Raw genomic sequence first — 25,755 nt, 5'->3', positions numbered from 1 at the left:
AAACACTATAGCAGCATAGCTGTGCCACTGTAGCATATTCTACATTGGTCTAGGTCAGTGGTTCCCAAACTTGTTCCGCCACTTGTGCAGGGAAAGCCCCTGGCGGGCCAGGCCGGTTTGTTTACCTGCTGTGTCCGCAAGTTTGGCCAATTGCGGCTTCCACTGGCCGCAGTTCACTGCTTCAGGCCAATGGGAGCTGCTGGAAGCAGTGTGGGCCGAGAGACCTACTGGCCATGCCTGCTGTTTGGGGAGGCAAAGCCTCCCCCAGCCTATGCGACCCGCTGCTCATGCCCCTGACCAATGAAGTTAAACCAACCTAATTTTCTAGTGTAGACCAGGCCTGAGTATGTTTCCCAGACCTGCAAAAGAGCTCTGTGTAAGCTCCTCTCTCTCACCAACAGAAGTTGGTCCAATAAAAGATTACCTGTCTTGTCTCTAATATCCTGGGCCCAACATGGTTATTGCAATACTGCATTACTCATATTAGACTAAGTATTGAATGAGTATTTTCTTTGTACCTCTTCTCACCTTCTGGAGATATTTTAAATAGCAGAAACAGCATATTAGCCAAGTTGAGGATAAAGTCTCAAAGGATGCGAGATTCCTTCTAAAGAGAATTAAAAGAGAATTAAAAGTAACAGGTGATTGTTTTGTTGTTGACAGGGACTGCAATGTCAGTTCCATCCACTGCTCTCAGTCTACTGAGTTAATATTGTATAAAGATTTCTTTATAGCTTTTTGGCTGTTTCAAATTGTATCAAGCTGATTATTAATTTAAAAACTTGTCAGCTTGTGTGAAATTTCTATGGCTCTTGATTAATTGCAGTTAACTCATGCGATTAACTCAAAAAAATTAATCGCAATTAAAAACATTAGTTGATTAATCACACTGTTAAACAAAGCATACCAATTGAAAGTTATTAAATATTTTGGATGTTTTTTTACATTTTCAAATATAGTGATTTCTATTGCAACAGAATACAAAGTGTACAGTGCACACTTTGTATTATTTTTGATTACAAATATTTGCACTGTAAAAATGATAAAATAAATAGTATTTTTCAATTCACATCAGACAACTACTGTAGTGCAATCTCTTTATCATGAATGTAGATTTTTTTTTTTTTGTTACATAACTGCACTCAAAAACAAAACAATGTAAAACTTTAGAGCAGCGGTTCTCAAACTTTCTTGCACCGTGACCCGCTTCTGGACAACAAAAATTACTACATGACCCCGGGGGGGGGGGGGGGGGGGGGAGGCGAGGGGAAACCAGAGCCTGAGCCTGCCCGAGCCCTGCCACCCAGCTGGAGGGGCCAAAGCCCAAGCCCAAGCCCCAGCAAATCTATTGCTAGCCTTGGCGACCCCATTAAAATGGGGCTGCGACTCACTTTGGAGTCCCGACCCAGTTTGAGAACCACTGCTTTAGAGCCTACAAGTCCACTCAGTCCTACTTCTTGTTCAGCCAATCGCTAAGACAAACAAGTTTGCTTACATTTACAGGAGATACTGCTGCCTGCTTCTTATTTACAATGTCACCTGAAAGTGAGAACAGGTGTTCACACGGCACTTTTGTAGCCGGCGTTGCAAGGTATTTACGTGCCCGATATGTTAAACATTAGTATGCCCCTTCATGCTTCCAGAGGACATGCTTCCATGCTGATGATACTCATTAACACATTATTATTTAATTAAACTCCTTAGGGGAGAATTGTCCTGTTCTGTTTTACCCGCATTCTGCCATATATTTCATGTTATAGCAGTCTCAGATGATGACCCAGCACATGTTCATTTTAAGAACACTTTCAGCAGATTTGACAAATGCAAAGAAGGTACCAATGAGAGATTTCTAACAATAGCTATGGCACTTGACCAAAGGTCTTGACAGCCCTAGAAATTTCTTAACCTGCTTTTGATGATGAAGTAGCAAAATATTAAGTTATTGAGGTATCAAATACATTAATACAATTGGTGGAACAAAAGTAGGCTTAATTTGTTCAAACAAATTTGGAGCATGTGATCAATGTAGAATGGTTGAAACAAATGTATTCAAATGTCTAAAATATACAATTTTCAGTTACTGGAAACGTGCAATACCTAATTAGTTTCTGTTCAATGCAACCCACTTTATAATAAAATTATACAGGCTATACATAGTATTAAAGTGTTTTTAAATTTTAACAATTTATTGTGACATGCTGTTGATCCCATTCAATTAATTATTATTGTAAAAAAAAACAAGCAAATGGGGGAAAACATTGGAAAACCACAAACAGTAAAGAAATAACTTTAAATTAGTCTTCAGAAGCAAGGAAATTCTGAATGAAGTTTGCTGTTGCACCAATTTTGTCACTTCTGTGCCTTATGCGGCAAACACATGATCCTTTATCTAGAGCAGTGGTTTTCAACCTTTTTTCATTTGCAGACCACTAAAATAATTTCAAATGGAGGTTCGGACCCCTTTGGAAATCTTAGGCATAGTCTGTGGACCCACAGGAGGTCTGTGAACCACCGGTTGAAAACCACTGAGCGAGAGATATTTGTTTAATTATATCCCCTGAAGATAAAAGAGTTATTGTGGTGACAATTACCTTGCTTTTGTAGTATGCAGTGTTGTAGCTATACTGATCCCAGGATATTGGGCAGACAAGGTGGGTGAGGGAATATCCTTTACTGGACCAACTTCTAGATATTACCTCTCCACCTCGTTTCTTCTTTTGTAGGTCTATCATGCATCCTTATTGGGGTATGTTCACAATTCAATGCACTTGGCTTAAAATGTGCTGCACAAATCCCAGTGGGAATTGTGCAACTAATTCCCACAGATTGGACCACTGAATTAAGGACCTGTGGAAATCTGGGACCAGCCATCTCCTGCACAGACAGGTTTCTCACTTGCCATTTAGGGCTTTGAAACTAGGGACCAAACTCTTCACGTTAGTGCAATATTGGGAGTGATGGAGGAGCTTTAGGCACATGGATCCCATAGCATGATCCCAGCACACCTCTGGGAAAAAACAACAAAAAAAAACACCTGCCCTTGAAGTAGGGTGTGTTTCCGCCCCCTAAATTCCTTGGAACGCATGTGTGGGGTGGTTTTCCCAAGAATTGAAATTGGGGAGCGGGGGGTGAATTTACAGGGGCGGGGGTGTCAGGGCCGATGAGGGGTGAGACTGAGGGTGAAGGTGGGCTGTATGGCACCATAGTAAAAACTGAAAAAATGTTTCATGACCATTAGATTTAACTCATGTTTTAAAATCTCCACACAAATTAAAGTTGGCTACTCAAGCCTACTATGAAGCACTACGTCTACATCCTTCTTGCTTTCTTGTTATAATTTTGCACAACTCTGTTAATGAACTTCTTGAATTCAATGTGTTCATCTTTGGTGGCCGGTACTTCAATTGATATGCTCATTAGTTCATTTACATGCAGGCAGAAGGCAACTTCTTTCAGAACACAAAATTCTATTCCTTCAATGATGAAAAAGAACACTCAGCTGTAGATGTTGTGACTGGGAGTAGCAAGAGATGAATTCCTACTTCTTTCATCCCAGGAAACAGAGCACAGAGATTGGGTCGAGCCACTAGTGATGATAAAAAAAGAAGTCGAAGTCAAATTTCATTCATTTGTCATATGACATTCCACTCTGTGTTCAAATTCTCTATTCTATCCTGATCACATGGCAGCCCCACTGCTGGTAGTGCCTCATTCCACTCAACTGTTGGTGTTTTATAGGACAGGCATCTGTAAAAGCTACATAGAGGTTGAGTAGAATCTAGAAATTGCTGTTGTAGATTTTTAAGAATCAAGTCTGTGTACTTTTTCAGTTGTCTTAACAAACACTTCTTGTCTTCTTCACTTAAGGATTCAATATAAAGGCCTTCATTAATCAACTTCTGGACTGAAGTCTTTGCTTCTTCCAGTACTTTTTTAATGGATAGCTCTCTGATTGATCCAAATGTAGCATATATTGCTGGACAAAGATCTACTACTGTTATACCAGATGCCTGGATGGCATTGTTTAATGACCCAAGTGGTTTCAACAATAGACTTACGAGAGAGAGAGAGAATGGCAATAGTCTTCTCTGAATGTAGTAGCAAAAGTAATCCACCAGCCTCACTACTTAGATCCATCCCATCTTAGTAGATGCTTTCCAAAGCCAGTAATAATTTTAAGACAACAGCCAAGGATCGCTCATGAGAAAGCCAGCAGGTTTTCCCAGGTAGAACTAATTTGAACTTCATTCTCAGTGTATCTTCTGTATTTTCCAAGATATTCAGTCTTTTTGGATTTTTGCTGAGAAGAGTATATAAATGAAGACATTACATATATAGCTTTTTAAATGTCTTTTGAAGATTCTGCACCTCGTACTAGTTGGAGTAGCTGGCCTCTGCAGTGTGTATAGGAGAGATTAGGGTTACACTTTTCTCTGAGCAAAGCTTGTACTCCACCATGTCTTCCAGAGAAGTTTGCAGCTCCACCAAATGCACAAGCATTTAACGCTAAGATGTGGATTGTCACAGATGCAGCCCATGTGTCTTCTATAACGTGAACATCTAGAAATGCATCTACTGGCCTACCCCGACATCAAGATTTTTTGAATGTGGTGAGAGAGTTCTTCGCTTTTTCAACTGCTGAGTCTTTCATTGTTGCACCGCATGCTTCTAACCAGTCAGCTAAGTTTCTTGCAGAAAGATAGTGAGCATTTGCTGGTTTTGTTCGGAACCAGTGTTCAACTTCAGGATGAACAAGTGACAATGCACTTAACATTGGCTTCCAGTTTGTAATGTGTGGTATCTCTTGCTTAAATAGAAAGTAAGACGCCACAGCCTTGTTTGTTCGCATGAACTGTGTTGTGTCTCCAGCATTCTTAACAGCCTCATTAAGTACTTCTAAAATTGGTTTTGAAAGTGGGCTTATAAGGCTTTCTGCATGTTGATGCACTCCAGAGGCCTGGTGTTTTGCAGCCTTTTCACGTAGTTTGTCATCATTGGCTTTGCTGATCGGTTTGACAAACCAAGCTCCTCCACTTTTACCAATTATATCATTGGGAAGCTTTCCTTCTTTGTAAGCTTTTTTGCAAGAGGTGCACCAGCAGCCATTTTTTGTAACTTCAATAAATGAGAACACTTTGACCCACAAACATCAGGAACTGCCTTTAGGTTTTGGAGACACTGTTTCTTCAATAGGTAGCTGTATTTGTGCTTTGGGCTGGTCGGATGTAGATATACCACTTGAACCTTCAGATGACATGTTGATATGTTCTTGATGTGTTCTTCACCTTGGTTAGTTTTTGAGGCCTTTGAGTGGAAAAATTGTTGTTTTTTTTTGTCTTTTCATTTTCACTTTGACCTGCAACATATAAAAGAGATATGAATAAAGTAAATGTTTTGTTAGGATAATGCAAGTTACACCAAAACACAACAGGTCTAGATTTCTAAAAAAAAAAAATATGAATTTAAAAAAAATATATATGTATTTAATTTAAATTGACTTTTGAAAAGTAAGCCATCATGGGATAAGAGGGAAGTCCTCTCATGGATCAGTAACTGGTTAAAAGATGGGAAACAAAGGGTAGGAATAAATTATCAGTTTTCAGAATGGAGAGAGATAAATAGTGGTATCTCTGAGGGGTTGGTACTGGGACCATTACTGTTCAACATATTCATAAATGATCTGGAAAAATAGGTAAACAGTGAGGTGGCAAAATTAGCAGATGATACAAAACTATTCAAGATTGCAGTCTGCCTGGGACTTAACTAAGAGTTACAAAGGGATCTCACAAAACTGGGTGACTGGGCAACAAAATGGCAGATGAAATTCAATGTTGATAAATGCAAAGTAATGCACATTGGAAAACAATCTCAACTATACATGCAAAATGATGGAGTCTGAATTAGCTGTTAACACTCAAGAAAGAGATCTTGGAGCCATTGTGGATAGTTCTCTGAAAACATCCACTCAATGTGCAATGGCAGTCAAAAAAGCAAACAGAACGTTGGGAATCATTAAGAAAGGGATAGATAATAAGACAGAAAATATCATATTGCCTCTATATAAATCCATGGTACGTACCCACCTTGAATACTGTGTGCACATCTGGTCACTCTGTCCCAAAAAAAAGATATATTGGAATTGGAAATGGTACAGAGACAGGCAACTAAAATGATTAGGGGGTATGAAACAGGAGGAGAGATTAAAATGACTGGGAATTTTCAGCTTAGAAGAGAGACGACTGGGGGGGGGGGGGACAGGGGGGGAAGATATGGTAAAGGTCTATGAAATCTGGTATGAAGAAAGTGAATAAGGAAACTTTATTTAATCCTTCACATAACAAAAGAACTAGTAGTCACCCAATGAAATTAATAGGCAGCAGGTTTAAAAAAACAAAACAAAATGGAGTACTTCTTCACACAACATGAAGTCAACCCGTGGAACTCTTTGCCAGGGGATGCTGTGAAGACCAAACCTATAACAGGATTTAAAAAAGAACTAGATAAATTCCTGGAAAATAGGTCCATCAGTGGCTATTAGCCAGGATGGGGAGGGATGCAACACCATGCTCTGAGTGTCCCTAGCCTGTTTGCCAGAAGCTGGGAATGGGCAATAGGGGATGGATCACTTGATGATTACCTGTTCTGTTCATTCACTCTGAAGCACCTGGCCTTGACCACTGTCAGAAGACAGGATACTGGGCTATATGGACGATTGGTCTGACCCAGTACGACAATTCTTATGTAAAAATTAAATTATAATAATAAAAATGTTTAGTACAGAAACTCCCCAACATAATGACTTCAAGATAGCAATGATGTGAAATAACAACCTTAGCAAATAATGCATTTTAAAAATCTTGGCTTACTAGGAAACATATTTATATAAGTTTCCATTCCCAGTCACAAATCTAGCATTCTGGAGCAAAGTCACTAAAATATAGTCCAACAAACATTTATTTAACGTTCCCCTCACTTTTCCCTCCACCGCACCCCACTCACCAGTATTGTCCTTGGTCAATAGAGACTCAGAGTTCAGAGGTGCTTTCACCCGAGTACACTTCCCAGGTGGGGGGCAAGAAGGCACCTTGCTCCTTCCTCCAGGTGCTCACTGTTTAGTTTGGCCACTGCTGTTCATTGTACTACCGTTCACTCCGCCACTCTGTGAGTTAGTCTCTTGAAGTTCCACCAGCTCTCACCAATTTTAGCTGAGCTCTACAGTGGGGGAGCCTCACAGCTAGTGTAGTCTGGGCTGTGTCTTCCACAGAAACACTGTCCTACAGCAGGTCTAAGCACTTAGACCTGATTATCAGTGATTTCAGCTGTCCTGGTCACTTAACAGAACAAAAGACTATCTATGGAGCCTAATCAGTTCTGTCTTTAAACAGTGGAGACAGACAGGTCCCCACCCTTCTCTCTTGAATCTCTCAATCAGCACATCCTAAGTACTGTTCTACTGCCCTTTATTCATACAATAAGAACAACAACATTTCATTCCCCCCACCGGCATTCAAGTGATTTGTAACCCAACCCCAGCCAAAATCTATCCCTTAGGCAACACAGCTCTGTTTGCTGGATACCTGGGTAGATTAGGTGTGAATGCAAACACAATCTGGCCCTGAAGCCTTTCCCCTCAGCCCCAGCTCATCACTAGCTGTCAGGGAGAGCTCATTTAGACTTTACTTACAAATCATCATTTGAAATTATTAGGTTGGCCAACATCACCAAAATGAATGCACCTACATTGTCATAAAAAACAACAGCTGTATAAGGAAGCTAGTCTATGTTCATACTTTTCAAATCTATTATACTTTTTCAGATACATGTATTTTATCATACACTGTATATGCTTTTAAAGTGTGTATTAATGTTTCAATTTCAATTCAAATTTCCAAACAGTCACTAAATTGGCACGTAAATAGTTCACAAAACTGATGGGGGGGGGTGTTGGGGAAATCACTGGGTGTGGGTGGGGCTTTTCCTCTGATACCTCCTGTGTGGGAACATATAGTGTCTGAAGGAGCCTCAGTCACCACGCAGGAGACGTTTCACCTGGTGCAAGCGGGTTTCCCCTTGTTCTGACGCAGGCAGCAAACGGCAGAGGGTGGAGGAGCGACGACACAGCTGCTTGGGGCTGCGCTGTTCGGCTTCAAACAGGCTAAGACACCGCTACCTGGCAGCAGCGGTTTTCCCCTTGGCGGGCTCCGCCTCCGCGGCTCTCGAACGCCGTGTGTCGTGCAGCCCGCGGGCTGGGCCTGGCGAGGGGGACCCCCGAGCCCCGTGAGGGGGACAGTGGCGCTGAATGGTGACAGCCCCAAGGCGGGGGGAAGCTACAGGAGGGGCGGGGGAGCAGGAACCGTGAAGCCTGAAGGGGCAGCAATAAATGGAGGGAACCAGAGGGTGGGAGAAGCTGGGGAGAGAGACGGGCGGGAGGAGCCAGCTGCTGCGGGAACAGGGGTGAGTGACGACAGGGGGGAGCCTGCCCGGGGGCGAGCAGAGTTCCCCCCGCCCAGCCAGCCCGCCACCGCCCCGGGGAGCAGAGGAGGCGCACGAGAAGGCGGTGCCTTTCGGAGGAAGTTTGCGTTCCGACTGAAGAGGAGGGAGAGAGAAAAACCACCCTCCCGATCCGAAGCGGCCAGCCCGGGCTGAGCGGCTGTTGCGAGGAGACGCGGAGCTCCCCCACGCCAGCCGCCTCTCCTGCCGACCGGCCCCAGGAGCGCTCCGAGCCGCTCGCGCCCTCCCGCAGCTCGTGTCCGGCGCTGCAGCCCCTGCCCGCGCCATGGGCGGCTCTGCCTCCAGCCTGCTGGACGAGAGCAAATGCAGCTACATCCGAGGTACCGTACGACGCTGCTGCCTGCCGGCCCGCAGACAATCGGTACAAGTTAGGCAGAGGGACGCGGTGATTCGTGGGCGGTTCTGAAGTTGCAAAGTATTTAACGGCTGGCTGCCTCCCAGTCTGGATGCTCCCTGAGACCCAGTGACAGGAGACAGGCAGCGGCCACCACCACGTTTGCATCCGAATTTTAATTCAGGGAGGGGGAGAAGCTGGCTGCTTTGGGGGGGGAAACGGTGCTGCTTAAAAGTCTAGCAGTGTTCAGTGTCTGCAGAAAGTGAAGGCAGCAGGCAGACAGGACACTGGCCACTGGAGAGATCTGAGAGGTAGGCAGGAGAGATTGATACTTCTGGGTAACTTATTGTCATGAGCACCGACCCTGCTGTAGCTGCCTGCCAAAGGATTAGGCAAAGCCTGTTCTCAGGAGCCTCCGGGACCAGACGTGCAGGAAGCAGCACAGCTACAGAGGGAAGTTCACTGTATGACAGAGTGCCCCAGACCTTTCTGCCTGGCAATGGGACAGGGGACTGAATGGGTGGGTCTGGGTGCTGCTGCCCTTTTACAGAGGGACTCCCAGTAAACTAGAGTTGGAGCCTGAAGGCAGTGTATAAATTAGGCAAACTTGGCAAGGGGGGAGTGGAGGAGGGCAGGAAAAGTATTGGTGAAGGCAGATATTTTTGTTTTTGGAAAGTAAATACAGCTGCTTGCTTTGCCCTCTCCAGATGGAGGGTTTTCAGTTTTAGGGGTCGTAACCCAATAAAACCAGGCAGTTGAGACTGGATAATTATCAATCATACATTGAAAGTATGTGAAGTATACCATTTTGCCATTGTTGAAAATGCCTTGCATGCTGTCTGGGGCCTATTAAAGTTGTGGGACTTCAGCAAAGCATTTAAGCATGTGCTGAATTGGGGAACAGGGGCAGATCACTTCAGAGAGGGCCAACATATCACCTGATTCAAAGCAAATGATTTTTCACATTCCAATATTAATGCTTTTGAGCTCTTAATGATTGGCCATGCTTTGTGTAAAAATAAATAAATAAACACATGAAATCAGAGAGGGCCAAAATACCCTGAAACTGGAAAGAGCGTCCACCTAATGTCAAGACCTCAACTCTGTGGTCCTTCTATAATTGGCACTATCAGCTTTGTACGCTGGCCCTAAGAGCCCGATTTTGCAAAGTCCTTTGAAGCCAATAAAGTTTCCTCTGGGTTTTGGATTAGATAGATAATCCGGAAAGGACTTGAGTTATCCAGACTAGTAAGGGGTTCTGTCACCACCTGCCTTGTAATGTTGGGTGCCTTAATACTTTGCCTATATGGCTCAGAGCTCTGACACCAGTAGTCAGCGTACAAGCATAAAGGGCTCAACTCTGCCTTCCACCAACCTAGTTATTTCTTGCAGGATGACTTCAACAACCCCTGTTCTGGTCTGGAGTTCCCCCAAATCTGTTTCCCTGAGTTTTTAATGACCAGACATTCAGATTTTCCACTTCGGCTCATCACCTCTGAAGAAATGAAATCTCTCCCCACCTATCAGTTCACTTTCGCAAACACACGTCCCACAGTTTGAACAAGAGAGGTCAGTTTGGGGTAAAATACCCAAAAAAGTTTGTTTAATAGAGAAATCATAGAATCAAAGGTGAAACAGTAAGAAAAAGCAAACACAGACAAGTTACACAGAAAATAAACATAAAGATGCAATCTCAGGCTTTACACATGTATATTATCTAAATTCCCCTTTTGCCTTTCAGACTATGGTAATTCGTGTTTATACACAGCAGGGGAAACTCCCTCCTTCCTTAGTTATCCAAGACTGGGATTTTCTTTTCAGTTTCAATGTCTTTCCATTAACTTTAATGGTCCACCATTGTCTTCCTCTGTCTTGTTCCATAGTAGGTTGTCGGAATTAGGGCCAGGGAAGCAACTAGCCTGTGAGATGTTCTGCCCCCCGGCCTGATTACTTCCCTACGCTGAAGTTATGTGGCAGTTGCACCCTAGTTACCATTAGTGTTCTATGCATAGGGCTAGTCTACACTAGAAGCACTACATGGGTGCTCTATGCTGACAGGAGAGAGCTCTTCCATGGGCATAACGAATCCACTCTATGAGAGGCAGTAGCTATTCACACCTGCTTTTAGGTTGGTGTAACTTATGTTGCTGAGAGGGGTGGCTTATTCACACCCCTGAGGAATGTAAATTATACCGAAGTAAGTGGCAGTGTAGATCTGGCCATTTATGCAAGCATAAATAGCCATAGCCATAATCTGTAAACATCTTTCCCAATGACCATCAAGTACAGAACATACAAGCTTTTATTAAAAGACCTTACTTGATGTATATTTATACACAATAACGTTGTATACAACCAGTTGATTCAACTGCTTATTCTTGGGGTTCAGCCCCTCTTGTTCTCCCCTTGGGGTGTCTGGACCTGGATTGTCACACCTGCTTGTGTTTATATGCTTATTGTTAAAGTGATAAAGAAAATGACAACTTAATTTTCCAGAATATATATATTTGCTTGTAAAGGGAAATAGATAAAAGATGTCAAACTTTTTGTTACTATCTGTCTCTCTCTCTATATATATATCCCCCATCACTGTAGTAACAGCTGATGTTTATGTGACCAATTTTATGTCTGAAAATCTGCTTTTTGCTAAACAAAACATATATGAAAAGGTGTGTGTGGGGAGGAATCATATAGTTGTTACTAAGACAAAACTTCTGTTGAAGCCAGTAGGAGTCCTACTGGTTCAGGGCCAACTGAGTCAAAACCTTTTTGGTACAAAATGCAGTCTGACTGCTCAGTGCTGTTTGCTATTTTAGTTGGCGTTCACTGCATTATTTTGTTTGTGGTGTGATCTGTGCTGGAGTAAGAATGTAGAACTGCCACTCCTTTAGGAACCTCATGGAAAATGAATAATGAACTGTCTCTCTCATGAGTGTGCCCAAATTAGAAAGTTTTAAAATGAATAAATCACCATCAGATGAAGAATAATGGGCCAAATTGTGGAGCCTACATGGGAGATCTGTATGCTTCCTAATGTGCAAGAGGGGGAGATCAGCTGCCTCTGCAGCTCTGTTAATTTCCTCCAGACTGTGGAGGATAGACTCAGCGCAGGACAGAACGATGATAAATATGTCAGTGGGCTCCTCCTCTTTGGCTCCCCTCCTGCCATTCATACGGTGGGGAAGGACAAGAGGGCAAGATCTGTCCCAGTGTAATTTTCAACTTCAAGGCAGTATCTCAGCTTCTTGGTCATTGAGACCTGATGATGAGAGTTGTGAGTCTCTTAAAGGACCAATACCTAGTTACTGCAGATAAGGAGACTGTTTTATACTAGCCCTTTAGATGCATGAAAGCAAAAACTTTTGCAAGTTCCTGCTCTTGGCACTCTTGTCTGTGAGGGGAATGGAGAGAGCCATTGTCAGACAGTTAAGAAGTAAATATTTGTTTAGAATGCGTCGGGCCATAATCCATTTTCAGTCTGGAAAGGATCTTTGTGTAACTAAACAGTTCCTGCTTCTAACTCCTGCTATGAATAATGGTTGACTTTTTTATTTTTTATTTGTTTTAATCTTGGGAAGAAAACAGCCTATAGTACTACTTTTAGTGGGAGAAGGGAGGAAGATGGAAGAGTGTCTTTAATTTCTGATATCTGTTTAGGACCCAGTCCAGCATGTGCACCCCCAAACAATACTCCAGTTGGCTTTGGTGGGGGTTTGCAAGATTCAGACCGTGTTTATCAATGGCTATCTTTTGGTAGAGGTCATGTGGCAAGTTCTTCAAGAAACCAGGGAGGATGTGACAGTGCTTCTCTTTCAAAAAGGGAAGAGGATGAATCAGTGCTTATATTAGAAAGGCAAGCAATTAAAACAATCTTGCTTAATTTTAGAAAGCCAGTTGGATGTTTTTCACAATGAGGGTAATGGAGGGCTTTAGAAATAACAGCAAAATGAGAAGAGACAGCTGTTTTTCCCCTTTTTTTGTTGTTGTTTCTTTTTTGTCAGTAAAACTATATGCCAGCAGCATGTGAATCTCTAAATAACAATAAACCCAAACCCTTATTCATGTGACTTTAGTGGAACTATTCACATGAGTAGTCTTGCAGGATCAGACTTAACAGTACTACTTCATATATCTTATTTTATTTAGAAAATGCATTCAGCTACATATCCTAGATTGCATGGGAATAACTTAGAAAGGGGGAAACACTCGACCTTCTTAAAGCCCCAGTGTCTGGGGTTCTGTGTAGATGGAGTGCACCATGTGTAATAGTTATGAATGTTATTTCCACATCCTCCCAAATCAGTGTCAGGGCGCTAGGCTGCTATTCCAGCTTGCAGGCTGAATTAGTATCTGCAGCTCCTTACCTTCCATGCCAGCCCCATAAATTTCTGTGCAGAGATCAGTTTGGTATTTTGAGGTAGTTCATAGGTACCCCAATATAGCAGCTCCACTCATCTGTCATTCATACAACTCCTATGTGAGGCTTAAGCAATGCATGGGGCTTTGCCAGACCTCTGTACCAGTGGTGAATTTGTCCCATAATGGGCAAATGTGCATGATGCTCGACTGATAAGAGATGAAGTCTCAGTTCTGAGAAGTTTACAACCTCAAGACCAAATTCTGAGGTTCTTCCTCCATTTTTATTCCATCCCTTTTCAAGTCAGTGGCAGTTTGACGAGGTAAAGGCTTGTCTACATGGACAGTCAGGAAAATTAAGCCAAATGAACTGAAAGTGTAAATTTGAACTGGATTAGTAAAACTGCATTATAACCTTCTGTGGACACTCTCATTCAGAATTAAAATGGCCTTAATTTGGTTTACTTAATTCACAGTCAATTAAGATAAACTGAATTAAGGCCACTTTAATTCTGAATAAGAGAGTCCACAGAGGGTTTAAATGCAGTTTAACTAATCCACTTTAAATTCACACCTTTAGTTAATTTGGATTAATTTTTCAGTGTCCACATTTAGAGGAGCCCCTAAGTACAGACTTTGGGATTTGACTCTAAGGGCTTATCTACACTGCTCCATGTTCAAACATGGTAATAAGATAACCCCGTCTCACATTTTTACTTGATATGTTGTGTGGTAAGGGTAAGGATGAATTAGATACGCAGTAACATCATGTGGTTACTTTGCTTACAAATAGACACATCTGGTAGATTCCACATTTCTTGGCTTTGTTTGTTCCTTGTGTATTTGAGGGGAGTACTAGAGTATAGAGACTTCCAGGAAGAAGAATAGTTTAAGGATAGTTTGGCTATGTCTACACTAGCACTTTTGTCAGTAAAACTTATGTTGCTCAGAGGTGTGAAAAAAACACATCACTGACTGACATAAGTTACACGGACAGAAGTGCCGGTATGACAGTGCTATGTCAGCAGGAGATACTCTGCTGACATTGCTAATGCCACTCATTGGAGGTGGTTTAATTATGTCGTCAGGAGAGCTCTCTCCTGTCGGCATAGAGTGGCTACATGGGAGATCGTATAGCAGTGCAGTTGCATTGGTACAGCTTTGCTGCTGTAAGATCTCTGGTGTAGACATAGCCTTGGAGGAGAGATGGTGGAACCAGCTCAAGAAGGGGTTTTAGATACATTGGATAGCATGGAAGGAAATCAAGAGTTGAGAAGGAAATGATAATGCCAGGCTCCAGCCCAAGCTCAAATGTCTACACTGCAATTTTGTAGCCCTGAAGCTTGAGCTGCATGAGCCTGAGTCAGATGATATGTGCCAGCCGTGGATGTTTTATTGCAGTGTAGTCATACCCTTAGAAAAAGAGTTACGCCTTGTACTGTGACCTAAAGGTCTACAAATTCAGGCCTTGATGAACCAGCTGGGGAAGTGAATTCCAGAGAGAAGGGTCGAACCCTTTGAGAACACCCTTCTATCAGCCCCAGGATTATCAAATCTGGGGACTGTAAACTCAAGTACCCCAATTTACTCAACTACTGTGGCAGCTGGGGGGGTTAGCCATTAGATATCCAGGTCCCAAACCACTGAGGGATTTATACATCTAAGTCAACACCTAAAGCTGTACCTGAATACAAATGGGAAGCCAGTGTAGTTGTTGAAATGCTAATACAATATATTTCCTGTGGCTAGCAACTCTTAATCGGCAAGTGTCCACATTCTACTTGTAGTTAGCGCATAGTCCTCACTAGCTATAGCGTAAAGGCTACTCATAAAGCCATGAGGGCTTGGATCACCATGCTGAGGCTTGGGTCACCATGCTGAGGCTTGGGTCAGGGAGAGAAGGTCACAAATGTCGAACAAGATGCATATGGAAAAAAATTATGTATCGGGCCTTTCATGTGAGGATCTCAGTATTTTGCTTCATGCAGTAATTACTTCACTCACTAGGATTTTGTGAGGGTTAAGTAACAGAAGTGTACAGGGTAGAGTTTTCAATGCCACTTCAGAGATCTGGATGTTCAATTTCCATTAGAAATTGATGAGAAAAGGGTATTCTCACAGGGGAACTGTCCCTCTTAGAGGGTTGGAGCTCAGCTACACCTGCCCAACTGTAGTCCGACACCGCAGGGACAGGGAGTGAGTCCAGGATTAATATGATGGGAGCATGTGAGTCAGAGCCAGGCCTGTAGGGAGATGAAAAGGTCAGCTTGAGTTCAGTGAGGGAGACCCCAAAGAGAGTGGACCTGGAAGGGAATGCTCTGTTAAAGAGCAGGAAGATAGGCAGGAAAGGGTCAGTGAGAAAGCCAGGCTGAGCATATAGGAAGAAAGCCAGGGAAGAAAAGACAGGGCAGCTTGCAGTACATGCGTGGATATCCCAGTTGTCTAGGGACCCAGAGCTGGGAACCCACAGTAAAAGGTGAGTGTGGGTTCCCTTATGTTGCCATGTTCTGAGGGGGATCTATCTGGCTTTAAGATTAAACTCGATAAATTTATGGAGGAGATGGTATGATGGGACAACATGGTTTTGGTAATTAAATATTCATGGTAAATAGGCCCAATGGCCTGTGATGGGATATTAGATGGGGTGGGATCTGAGTTACCCAGGAAAGAATTTTCTGTAGTATCTGGCTGGTGAATCTTGCCCATATGCTCAGGGTTTAGCTGATTGCCATTTTTGGGGTCCGGAAGGAATTTTCCTCCAGGGCAGATTGGAAGAGGCCCTGGAGGTTTTTTGCCTTCCTCTGTAGCATGGGGCCCGGGTCACTTGCTGGAGGATTCTCTGCTCCTTGAAGTCTTTAAACCATGATTTGAGGACTTCAATAGCTCAGACATAGGTGAGAGGTTTTTCGCAGGAGTGGTGGGTGAAATTCTGTGGCCTGCGTTGTGCAGGAGGTCAGACTAGATGATCATAATGGCCCCTTCTGACCTAAATATCTATGAATCTATTCCCGTCAACAGTGGGGGAAAAGAGACTGATTCCAGCCCAGGAGGACTGGAAGCTGAGCCCAAGAGATGGGCTAAGGACTGTTGAAGAAGAGGCAGACCCTAAAAGGAAGATGGGCTGTGCCTGGCAGTTGTCTAGTACAGAAGATTTATTTTATTTATTCTGTTATTTACATTTCCTTTTGGATTTGGATTAACTCTGGACTGTTGCGATTTAGCCAGATGATTTAGCCATCTAAACAACCTAACTGCTGGGAGCCCCAGAATCACCTGAGTGGCAGTGGATGATCTGAAACCAGAGTGGGTTAGTCCCTGATTCAGGCATCCAAATCCTCTAGGTGATTTTGAAAATCTCTCTCCTAAGGAATATTTTCCTCACTGAAAAGTAGTAATTTCTGGATTGAAAAGCTGCAGCTGTTTAATAGCACACAGCAACACTTGATAGCTGGTTAGGGCTGTGTATCACAGCCAATTATGACTGCAGGTGGAATGTATGTAGGCATGTGCAGTTACCCTATTTGGAATTTGGACAAGACATCAAGGTTAAAACCAACGTTAATCTGATAAAAAGTGGCATAGGATCCTTAATGAACACAACCATCTAAAAGATGGCATCTCCAGCAGCACAGTGCCTATTGATGTATTAGATCAGTACTGACTCAGAAGGAAGAGTGCAACACCGCTGAGCTGCCAACACCACTTCCTGTACACATGTATATTTAAGAGATTATATGAACTGTGAGTGGAATTAGGTATATATCTCTCTTCCCTTACCTGTTCACTTCGATATTTTTAAGGGCTTAGGGCTTTAATACCGTAAGATTTTTTTTGAACATACGTAGTTGCAACCTCCGTTTAAAGGCTTTGTCCATTTTGTTGTTTCTTAAACTCTGTATTTTTGGGCCTTTCTTTGTTAGTAGCTCACTGGGGTCCCGATTTCCCCTTACCCTGCAGAACGATGGAGATCTACAGGTTTTCTTGAAATCTAGCTCCCCCATACCTCACACTGCTCTGCAGAGTTTAGGCACTACCATGGCTTGCAGACTTGGGAATTGGTAGGGTTTTCTTGTTACTTCCACACAGGAAGGGGGTATTTAATTTACTATAGGTTTAAAAGAGTTGATTTTTTTTAAATTCAATAAAGCTTTACGTTCCCCAGGATGTCAGAATGACAAATATATAAGAAATGTAAATGCTAAGGGCTTGACCTAAAACCTGCTGAAGTTAAAGAGAGTCTTTCTATTGACTTCAATGGAACTTGGATCAGGCCCTAAAAGAAGGAACTGCAGATTGTTGTCAACAAGCTGGAGGTAGTTTAGAAAAGAGTGACAATGATAAGTAGGGGGCTGGAGGGATTGATTTATGTGGAAAAATCATAACATTTTATAAATCTAACTTGACTAAGCATGAAGTAAATTTGTAGTTGTGGCGGGTGTGTGTAACATAATTTGTCTATTAGTGGGTGCAACACCCAACAGGGAAAGGCATTATTTAGGGTGGTACTAGGGAGTATAACTAGAAGTAATGTGGTGAAATTAAGGAAAAACTTCTTGATAACAAGATCTAATAGACCCTGCCATAGATTTCAAAGGAAAGTAATAGAAGCCTTATTGTTTGAGACATTTAATATTAACAAGGAAAAAATACTTGTGTAATGTCTAGGAAACAATTCTACATAGCTGGGGGATAGCTGGAGGATGGACAAGATGACCTAGCAGATCTTACCAGTTTCCCAATGTAGAGTTAATGGGCCAAATTCTGCTCAGTAATCCATATGCAGCTTTATAGGGCCAGATTTTTGAAAGGGTTTAAGAGCAGACTTCAAGTGCCCAGCATCAGTAACTGAGGCTAGGCTTTCAAAGTAGTTTAGCACCCGGAGCTGACTCTAAATGTGAGCTGAGCTCTTTTTAAAATCTAGCACCAATTGTTGGTACAAGCAAAGCTGGTAAAAAATGAGATGGTCATTTTATTAAACTTGTTGCAAAACACTTTTTTGTATGTGTTTTTTAAAAAAGATTTTTTTTTTTTAAACAATGTAGTGCTAAGCCCTTCTGAAAATTCTGTCCATGGAATGAAGTGGGGGTGCCCAGTTGTAACTGAGTAGAATCTGGCATGAAGTGATGAACCATACAGAATACCACATTTTTCATTCTTTACTACCAAATCTTCCCTATAATTCTAATTTTCTTTCAACTGTGAAAACTATTAGTTATTTCTATTTGTAATGGGCTCCTAGTAATTGTTCTTGTCTATAAGGATTAGTATGTAACTAATAAAAGTGTAATTTACCACTGAGGATGCAATTAATCATTTAATGATTCATTAAACGCAATGAACTTCTGAGGGATATTGGACACCCTCAACTTCCAAATAGAACTGTTCCGTGTGTGTAGGTTTTAGAGACTAGATGGGGCCTATTTTCCTCTTTATTCACAAGGAAGAGAAAGGGAAATCAGTCAGTTATTTATTAAGTTATACTCCCAAATCCCCTAGGTATCGAGGAGAGAAGTTGGTCCTTGCAACTTGAAGAAAGACTGCTTTTGCAGGGTAAGCACAGGCAGCTTTGGAATTCAGCTGTAACAAGTGAGGGAGCCAGTTTGAATTTAATCATTAACAGGGACACTGGAGAATGGAAGAATAAATTAGAATAGATTGTGAAAAATTTGGCCTTTTTTGGGGGAGGGGAATACAGGGCAGCTCTCAAACTGTGCATTTGACTTTCTGTTAAACTGTAATACATACTTTCAGTTTCTAACTTGTTGTATGTCTGCAAGTAGAACAGAATTTTGCAAAAGACAGGCAAATTCTGATGAGATTTTTTTCTCTTAATCTGTACAAACTATGCATTGGAGTGTTTAGGGAATTATTCATCTTGAATTTTTGCAAGTGAGCTGGGTTGTAACTGAGGATATAGTATAAAACGTGACATATGTGGAGCTATGTATATTTATCTCCTGTGTAGCACTTTTCATCTGTACCTCTCTCTCTGTCTTTCTTTTAGGAAGGTATTAGGAAAATGCACTTGAGTTTCCATTCCCCAATACACTGGGCCCCACAAAGATTTCAGTGTCTAGTGTCAAAGTGTAGGCTTTAAGAAAAGGAGTACTTGTGGCACCTTAGAGACTAACAAATTTATCTGAGCATAAGCTTTCGTGAGCTACAGCTCACTTCATCGGATGCATACCGTGGAAAATACAGTGAGGAGATTTTATATACACAGAGAACATGAAACAATGGGTGTTAGCAGAGTGATCAGGAAAGGTGAGCTATTACCAGCAGGAGAGCGGGGGTGGGGAGGACGACACCTTTTGTAGTGATAATCAAGGTGGGCCATTTCCAGCAGTTGACAAGAACAGTGGGGGGGAAATAAACAAGGGGAAATAGTTTTATTTTGTGTAATGACACATCCACTCCCAGTCTTTATTCAAGCCTAAGTTTAATTGTATCCAGTCTGCAAATTAATTCCAATTCAGCAGTCTCTCATTGGAGTCTGTTTTTGAAGTTTTTTTGTTGAAGAATTGCCACTTTGAGGTCTGTAATTGAGTGACCAAAGAGATTGAAGTGTTCTCCGACTGGCTTTTGAATGTTAATGTTTTCTCTTGGGAGAAAGTGCTCTGTTAAAAGAGCATGTAAGAATCCTGCAGTGGGCTCTGAAGCAGGAAGGACTGGGAGAGACAAGGGGGAAAAATACCATGGGACTTGTAGCTCAGGGTGGGCTGAGGAACTGTGTTTGTGATTTGCCTATGTTTAGAAAATATAATTATGCCTCGAAAGAGACTTCAGATGTGGCAGTGGGCTCTTTGTGGGCTGGGGACAAGTCTGTGCCTTATGCATGGCTTAAAGGGATATATCCTTACGTGCTGCATTTTCTGAAACTTTGGCTGTAGGCAGATATCCTGCAAACTAGTGGCCATCTTGCCATTTGTCTTTGTAAAATTTGCAGCATGGTAGCTCAGTGGAAGAATCTGTAATCCAGTTTCTAACTTTCTTTAATAGTATTTCTAACTGATATTTTAAAAAGTACAGAAGGCTTACATAATACATGGAGGTTACACTATTTAAACATAGTAGGAGTATTATAAGAGAATGGGTGTACTGGTGTTTTGCAGGCTTCTGTGAAGACAGGGTTCCTGCCCACAAGAGCTTACAATCTGTATAAATAGCATAACAGTACACAATGCTGTAGCAGCTCACCAAATGGGGTAGATGTAAACGATCCAAAGATTGAAGCATAACAGCATGATGCTATATTACAGTATATAAACCATATGGACAAAGTTCTTCTCTTAGATACACTGATAGAACCCGACTGACTTCAAAGGATCTATACTGGAGGAGAATTCAACCCTGTACGGTAGCTGATGTTTTGGGTAACCTAGACACAGGATCAAATTGAGCTCACAGCTACACTGGTGCAACCCCTTTGGCTTCAAATGACATTATTAACAAGATGGTTGTCTTCAGTTCAGAAGTGTCAATTACAATTAAATTTAAACCATGCTTCAGTATATTCATGGTGAGAAATGTTTCTGGCCACTTACATTTTCAGATTGTTGCTTGGGGCATAATGGGTGCAGTTTTCCTTAAACGCCACCTCACTTGAGTTAAAGGTAAGTTTGGGAGGAGGGTAATTAAATGATTCATACCTTTGCTGCTGCTATTTGGCTAGAGACCACTTTATGTAAAGCTGAGTTAAGCATTGGTTACTATTGGGAAGACTTTCCTGGCTATAGAGCAAGATTGATTTTTTTTTTTTTTTTTTTAAATGAAAGTTTACATTCAGCTGAAAACATGAACAATTGAGGGAAGGCCCTAAAAGTGGATTCTGTAATTTTCTTGTACCTGACTTTCCCAGTGTCTCTTCCAGGGTCATAAGAGGCTCTGGAATCTGTCTTGAGTGAGTAGAACTCAGCCACATCCATAACCTTAGCACCAGTTACCAGAGAAACAGTCTTTATCGCTGGGCAGAGGAAGAGAATGGTATGTGTTATGGAAGAAATAAAAATTTTGAGGAGTTAGTCAACATTTCTGTGAAAACTTTATCCTGTTTTTTGACCACCACTATACATAAAAAAACCCAGGCCTTGGTTCTGCAAACAGCACATGCTTAACTTTACACAAGGATTCCCAAGATCTCAGTAGGATTGATTACATGGTTAAGTCCTAAAAGATTTTTAAGATCTCAGTCTCATTTTGTGACAAGGCCTCAGTTGTACCCTAGGCCTTAAGATTGATCTTCAGCCATTGTCAACAACAAAAATCTTCAAACCTGCATAGTATTGGGCAATAGCAATGCTTTGAAGGGCATAATTCAGTTTATATTTTTTGGTACTGGAAAAAGAATTACTTGAGGGACAGCTGGCACCTATGAGGGAATATAGGAAGTTAAGCAAGTCTGAATCCTTCTGGTATCTCTTGATTAGATAATTAAAAAAAAAAAAGACAGAGAGAGAACATTATTTTTAAAAAGCACATTTGAAAATTGCTTTTATAAATGACTAGCCTAGTAACTTACAAAAAAATAAGCGCACACATATCAATAGAGAATAAGAGGCTTTCCACCAGTCTAGTTTCCTTTTAAAATGAAAGATACCAATATAATTTTTAAAAAAATCTCTATCTTTTTCATACAGTTTCCAATAATCTGACAAAGATTAGTCTATTTTGATGCCTTGAATTGAAAAATCTGAGATTCCTGAGGGTTACACTGGGGATACAAAAGTCCCATGGCCGCCTGCTGTCGTTTGTGCACAACAAAGCACCAAGTGTGTTTTGTTCCTTAAGAAAATCCCAATACAATGCCAAATAATTCAGGTGTTTTTCCCATAGCTACTTCTTCCTTCTCAATAAACTACGGACCAGATTGAGTCATTAATGAACAGGCCTAAGTAGAGGGAAGGTGTAAAGCCACAGAGCTCCAGGCGGTGACTACTGGATCTTTTTGAAGCCTGTCTCTGCACCCACAATAGGTAATGGGGAGTTGTTGCTGACTTTAATCGGGGCAAGAGCAAGCCCTCTGACAGCACAGGAACTAGGCCAACCCTTTAGGCAGGTGCACTCTGTGGCTCGACTGTTTTGCTGCCTAGAGCAAGGTCAAAGCCCTGACTCCTCCTCATCCCTTTGGAGAAGCAAATGTTCATGAAGGCACTAGCCCTGAACTGCCTGTGTGTTTGGGGGTTTGCAGTTGGGGCTGACCCCTGTGTGAGGGCATATGAGAGGAAGGCTCTTTGCATCCTCCCCACTTTGCACATATGTGCAAGGGCAGGCCATGATCTGGCCCTATGAGTTTTTTCTTTTTAAGATTTGTACCCTAAGTGAAATCATTGCTTGACTGAAAGCCTTGCAAATGTAAGTGCTCTCTACAGCAGAGGCAGTGACAGTGGTTTCCCTTCCTCTCCCCTCCCCACCGCCAATGTGGCCTCAGGCCAGACCTGGATAGATCAACTGTAAAAGACAGACACTTCAGTCTCTGTTCATTCCATCTTTGGCCTCTCTGCTAAGAAAACTAAAACGAGTGTGACCAGTGCCAGCTGTGGTGGTAATGATGTTTACAGCATGAACTCTTATCTGTTTGAAATTGGGGCATAAACCTGACAGATGTCAGAGTAATAAATTTCGCGTACTCTGGCTTATATTCTAAATCAATTATACAGTGCTTCTAAGGCAAATTCAGATTTCTAATTTGACCCTCTTTCACTGCAACAAGAGCTCTTTTAGAAATGAAAATTCAAAACCGGGTTTGATACCTAATGTCAAGCTGTCTGGAATAGCTCATGAGCATGAGTACCAACCTCAGGACAGACTGTTAAGAAGCAGGCACAAGTCCCAAACTAGATGTGAGTTCTATATTTAGATTTCACCAACCAGTATCAAGTGTGAACTTCTCAAGCACTAGAATAGTCAACCCTAAAATAATTAACTGAAGATTTATTAACTAAGAAATAAGAGTTATTTGGAAGGTGTGACAGGGTCAGGCCAGATGGCTATAGGAGAGTAATTTTTTTTTTTTTTGAAGCAGAAAATAAATTTATTTGTGTAACACACTTACACAAATCACCAAAGAAGATAAAACAAAACTATGCAACAAAACAAAAGCAAACGCAATGTATAACACAGCAGCCTTCAGGGGAGAGAAGTGTTCAGGCTTGCCTGGGCCCAGAGCGGGGGGGCTTCCTTGACGCTCATGGTCTTCCACCCTCCTGAGTTACCTGGTGACCTAGAGTGGGGGGGGGCTTCCTTGACACTCGTGGTCTTCCACCCCCTCGAGTTACCTAGTGCCATGCCCAGTGTCACCAACTATTCCTCTCCTGAGAGTGCCCAACAAGATGGGCAAGGCTGCGGGGTGGGCAGTTGGGGGGGGCATGCACCCACGTGTGAAAGGGCCCCTCCTAGGTGGTGGTGATGATGGTATCCACAGCGGCAACGGCTGGGGCTGGGGTCTCTCGCTCTTCCCCTCAATCAAAGGGTCAGACAGAGGGAACCGGACAGGGTCACTGAGCAGAGAACCTTGGACAGCACCCACCGCTCCTCGAAGACGTCAAGGGAGTCGGTGGACGCCACGCAGAGGAACTCTGCCCGGATACGTGAGTGTACTGAGGATCGGAAAACAGCCCTACAGTCGCAGGAAGCTTCATCGGCCAACCTCCTCTCTCTGGTTTTATAGATGGCTGTTTTAGCTTGGGCTAGGAGGAGGTTAACCAGGAGATCCCGCGACTTTGTGGGGCCACGGATTGGGAGTGTGTAAACGAAAAGATGAGGGGGAAAATGCAGCCAAAAGCATAATAAAATATTCGTGAGGAGCCAGAAAAGGGGCTGCAGCCTGGCACACTCTAAATATACGTGTGCCAGGGTTTCCCTCACATTGCAAAAAGGGCAAGTATCTAGGATGGGGGTGAACCGCATCAAAAACACGCCTGTGCTCACAGCTCCGTGAAGGAGCTGCCAACTGATGTCCCCAGCGGGCCTCGGGACCAAGGTGGAATACAGGCTGGCCCACCGGGGCTGCTCACCCTCCAAAGGTGGCAGGAGGTCCCGCCGGTTTGTATCGGGGCGGGACACCAGGGTGAGGGCGTGAAGGGTGTGAAGCATGAGTGTGTATAGATGTTTCCTTGGCGCGGTTTGGAAGCTGACCGGCTGCAGTTCATGCAGCTGGCTCACAGTGAAAGGGTGAGGGGTTTGTTGGGATCTACGGGGTAGGGGCCCAATTGAAAGGTCTGGCGGGCCTGGGATAGAGGGTGGGCGGGGTGCGCCCTCGCGCAGGGCTCGGTTGAGATAAGCCCGAGCAGCGGGCGTCAAAGCGACCTTCACCTCCTGAAGTACACGCCGGGGGGTACGCGGTCTGGAGAGCCCCATGCGCCTAGCGAGCGTCAGGGGATCCAGCCAGTCTCCCCAGTCATAGTCCAGGAGGTCTCCGACTCTCGTGACTTCCACCAGGACCAAACTCTGGCGCACAGAGCGTGACTCCGCCACCTGCACACGGAGCTGGTGGTTGTGTAGCAGGGGCCCCACGAGGAGATCCGCTCCCATGGTGGCCGTCCCGGACCTGGTCATTGAAAACAGTTTCTAGGTCCGGAGGAGGTCCTGGTAGAAGACGGCAGCCCGGAGAGGTTTCGCGGAAAACCTCTAGGACAGAGATAAAAGAGCTGCCGGTCATATCAGAACCCTTGGAAGCGGCATAGGAAGGCGTGCGCCAGTATGCTCCACGTCGAACTACCTGTACTATAGAGGAGCCTCTGCAGGGCCTGGAGGCAGAAGACACGGACCTGAGTGTGCAGACACTTCAGGCCCTGCCCTCCTTCCTTCATGGGTAGATGAAGAACCCCAACAGGGGCCCAGTACATTCCTGACCAAAAGAACTCCAGAATGGATGTCCGGAGGTTGGTCAGGAAACCCGGGGCCGAGACCAGGGTGTTGAGCCGGAACCAGAGCATGGACAGGACTAGTTGGTTAAGCACCAGCGCTCTCCCTCGGAGGGAGAGACATCGGAGTAGCCTCGTCCATTTCCGAAGCCGCTCTATCACCCCACCTTCTAAATTTTGCCAGTTCTCCGGCGGAGAAGGGTGCGTGGCAGAAAGGTAAACGCCTAGGTAGAGCAGCGGACCCGCGCTCCACCGGATAGTCTGAAGCGCAGGTGGGAGGGAGCTCAGCCGCCGCCAGTCCCCCACCACCAAGCCAGAGCTCTTGACCCAGTTGACTCGGGCGGAGGAGGCTGCCGAATAGATGGCCTGGCAAGCCTCCACCCGCGTCAAGTCACCCGGGTCCTGGACCATGAGCAGCACGTCATCAGCGTACGCTGACAGGACCAGCCGCAGCTCTGGCTCCTGCAGCACCAACCCTGTCAACCTCCTTTGGAGGAGACAGAGGAAGGGCTCGATCGCCAGAGCGTACCGCTGGCCTGAGAGGGGGCACCCCTGCCGTACTCCTTGCCCGAAGCTGACCAGTTCGGTCAGGGTCAAGTTGAGCCTAACCAGACACTCCGTGGAAGCGTACAGCACCCAGAGAAAACTCACAAACTGAGGTCCGAATCCAAACGCCTGCAGAGCGTCCAGGAG

General features: G+C 43.6%; 1 protein-coding gene across 2 annotated transcripts in view; it reads left to right on the top strand.

Annotated features, from left to right (window-relative positions):
• The first annotated feature begins 8,607 nt into the window (after window positions 1-8,607).
• The window catches only part of NIBAN1 (niban apoptosis regulator 1), a 113,033-nt gene continuing 95,885 nt past the window's right edge, over window positions 8,608-25,755 (top strand). Inside the window, exon 1 of one of the 2 annotated variants that reach the window (XM_074961129.1) lies at window positions 8,608-8,831. In XM_074961129.1, coding sequence (XP_074817230.1) covers window positions 8,777-8,831 — 55 coding nt within the window. In that variant the 5' untranslated portion in view covers window positions 8,608-8,776. Of the gene's footprint in view, window positions 8,873-25,755 lie in introns of both variants that reach the window. The other variant, XM_074961128.1, reaches the window with a different exon arrangement.

Source organism: Natator depressus, chromosome 8, assembly GCF_965152275.1.
Source record: "Natator depressus isolate rNatDep1 chromosome 8, rNatDep2.hap1, whole genome shotgun sequence".
Classification (NCBI taxonomy): Eukaryota; Metazoa; Chordata; order Testudines; family Cheloniidae; genus Natator; species Natator depressus.
Note: the sequence above shows the minus strand (reverse complement) of the source record. Positions and strands in the feature narration are given on the sequence as shown.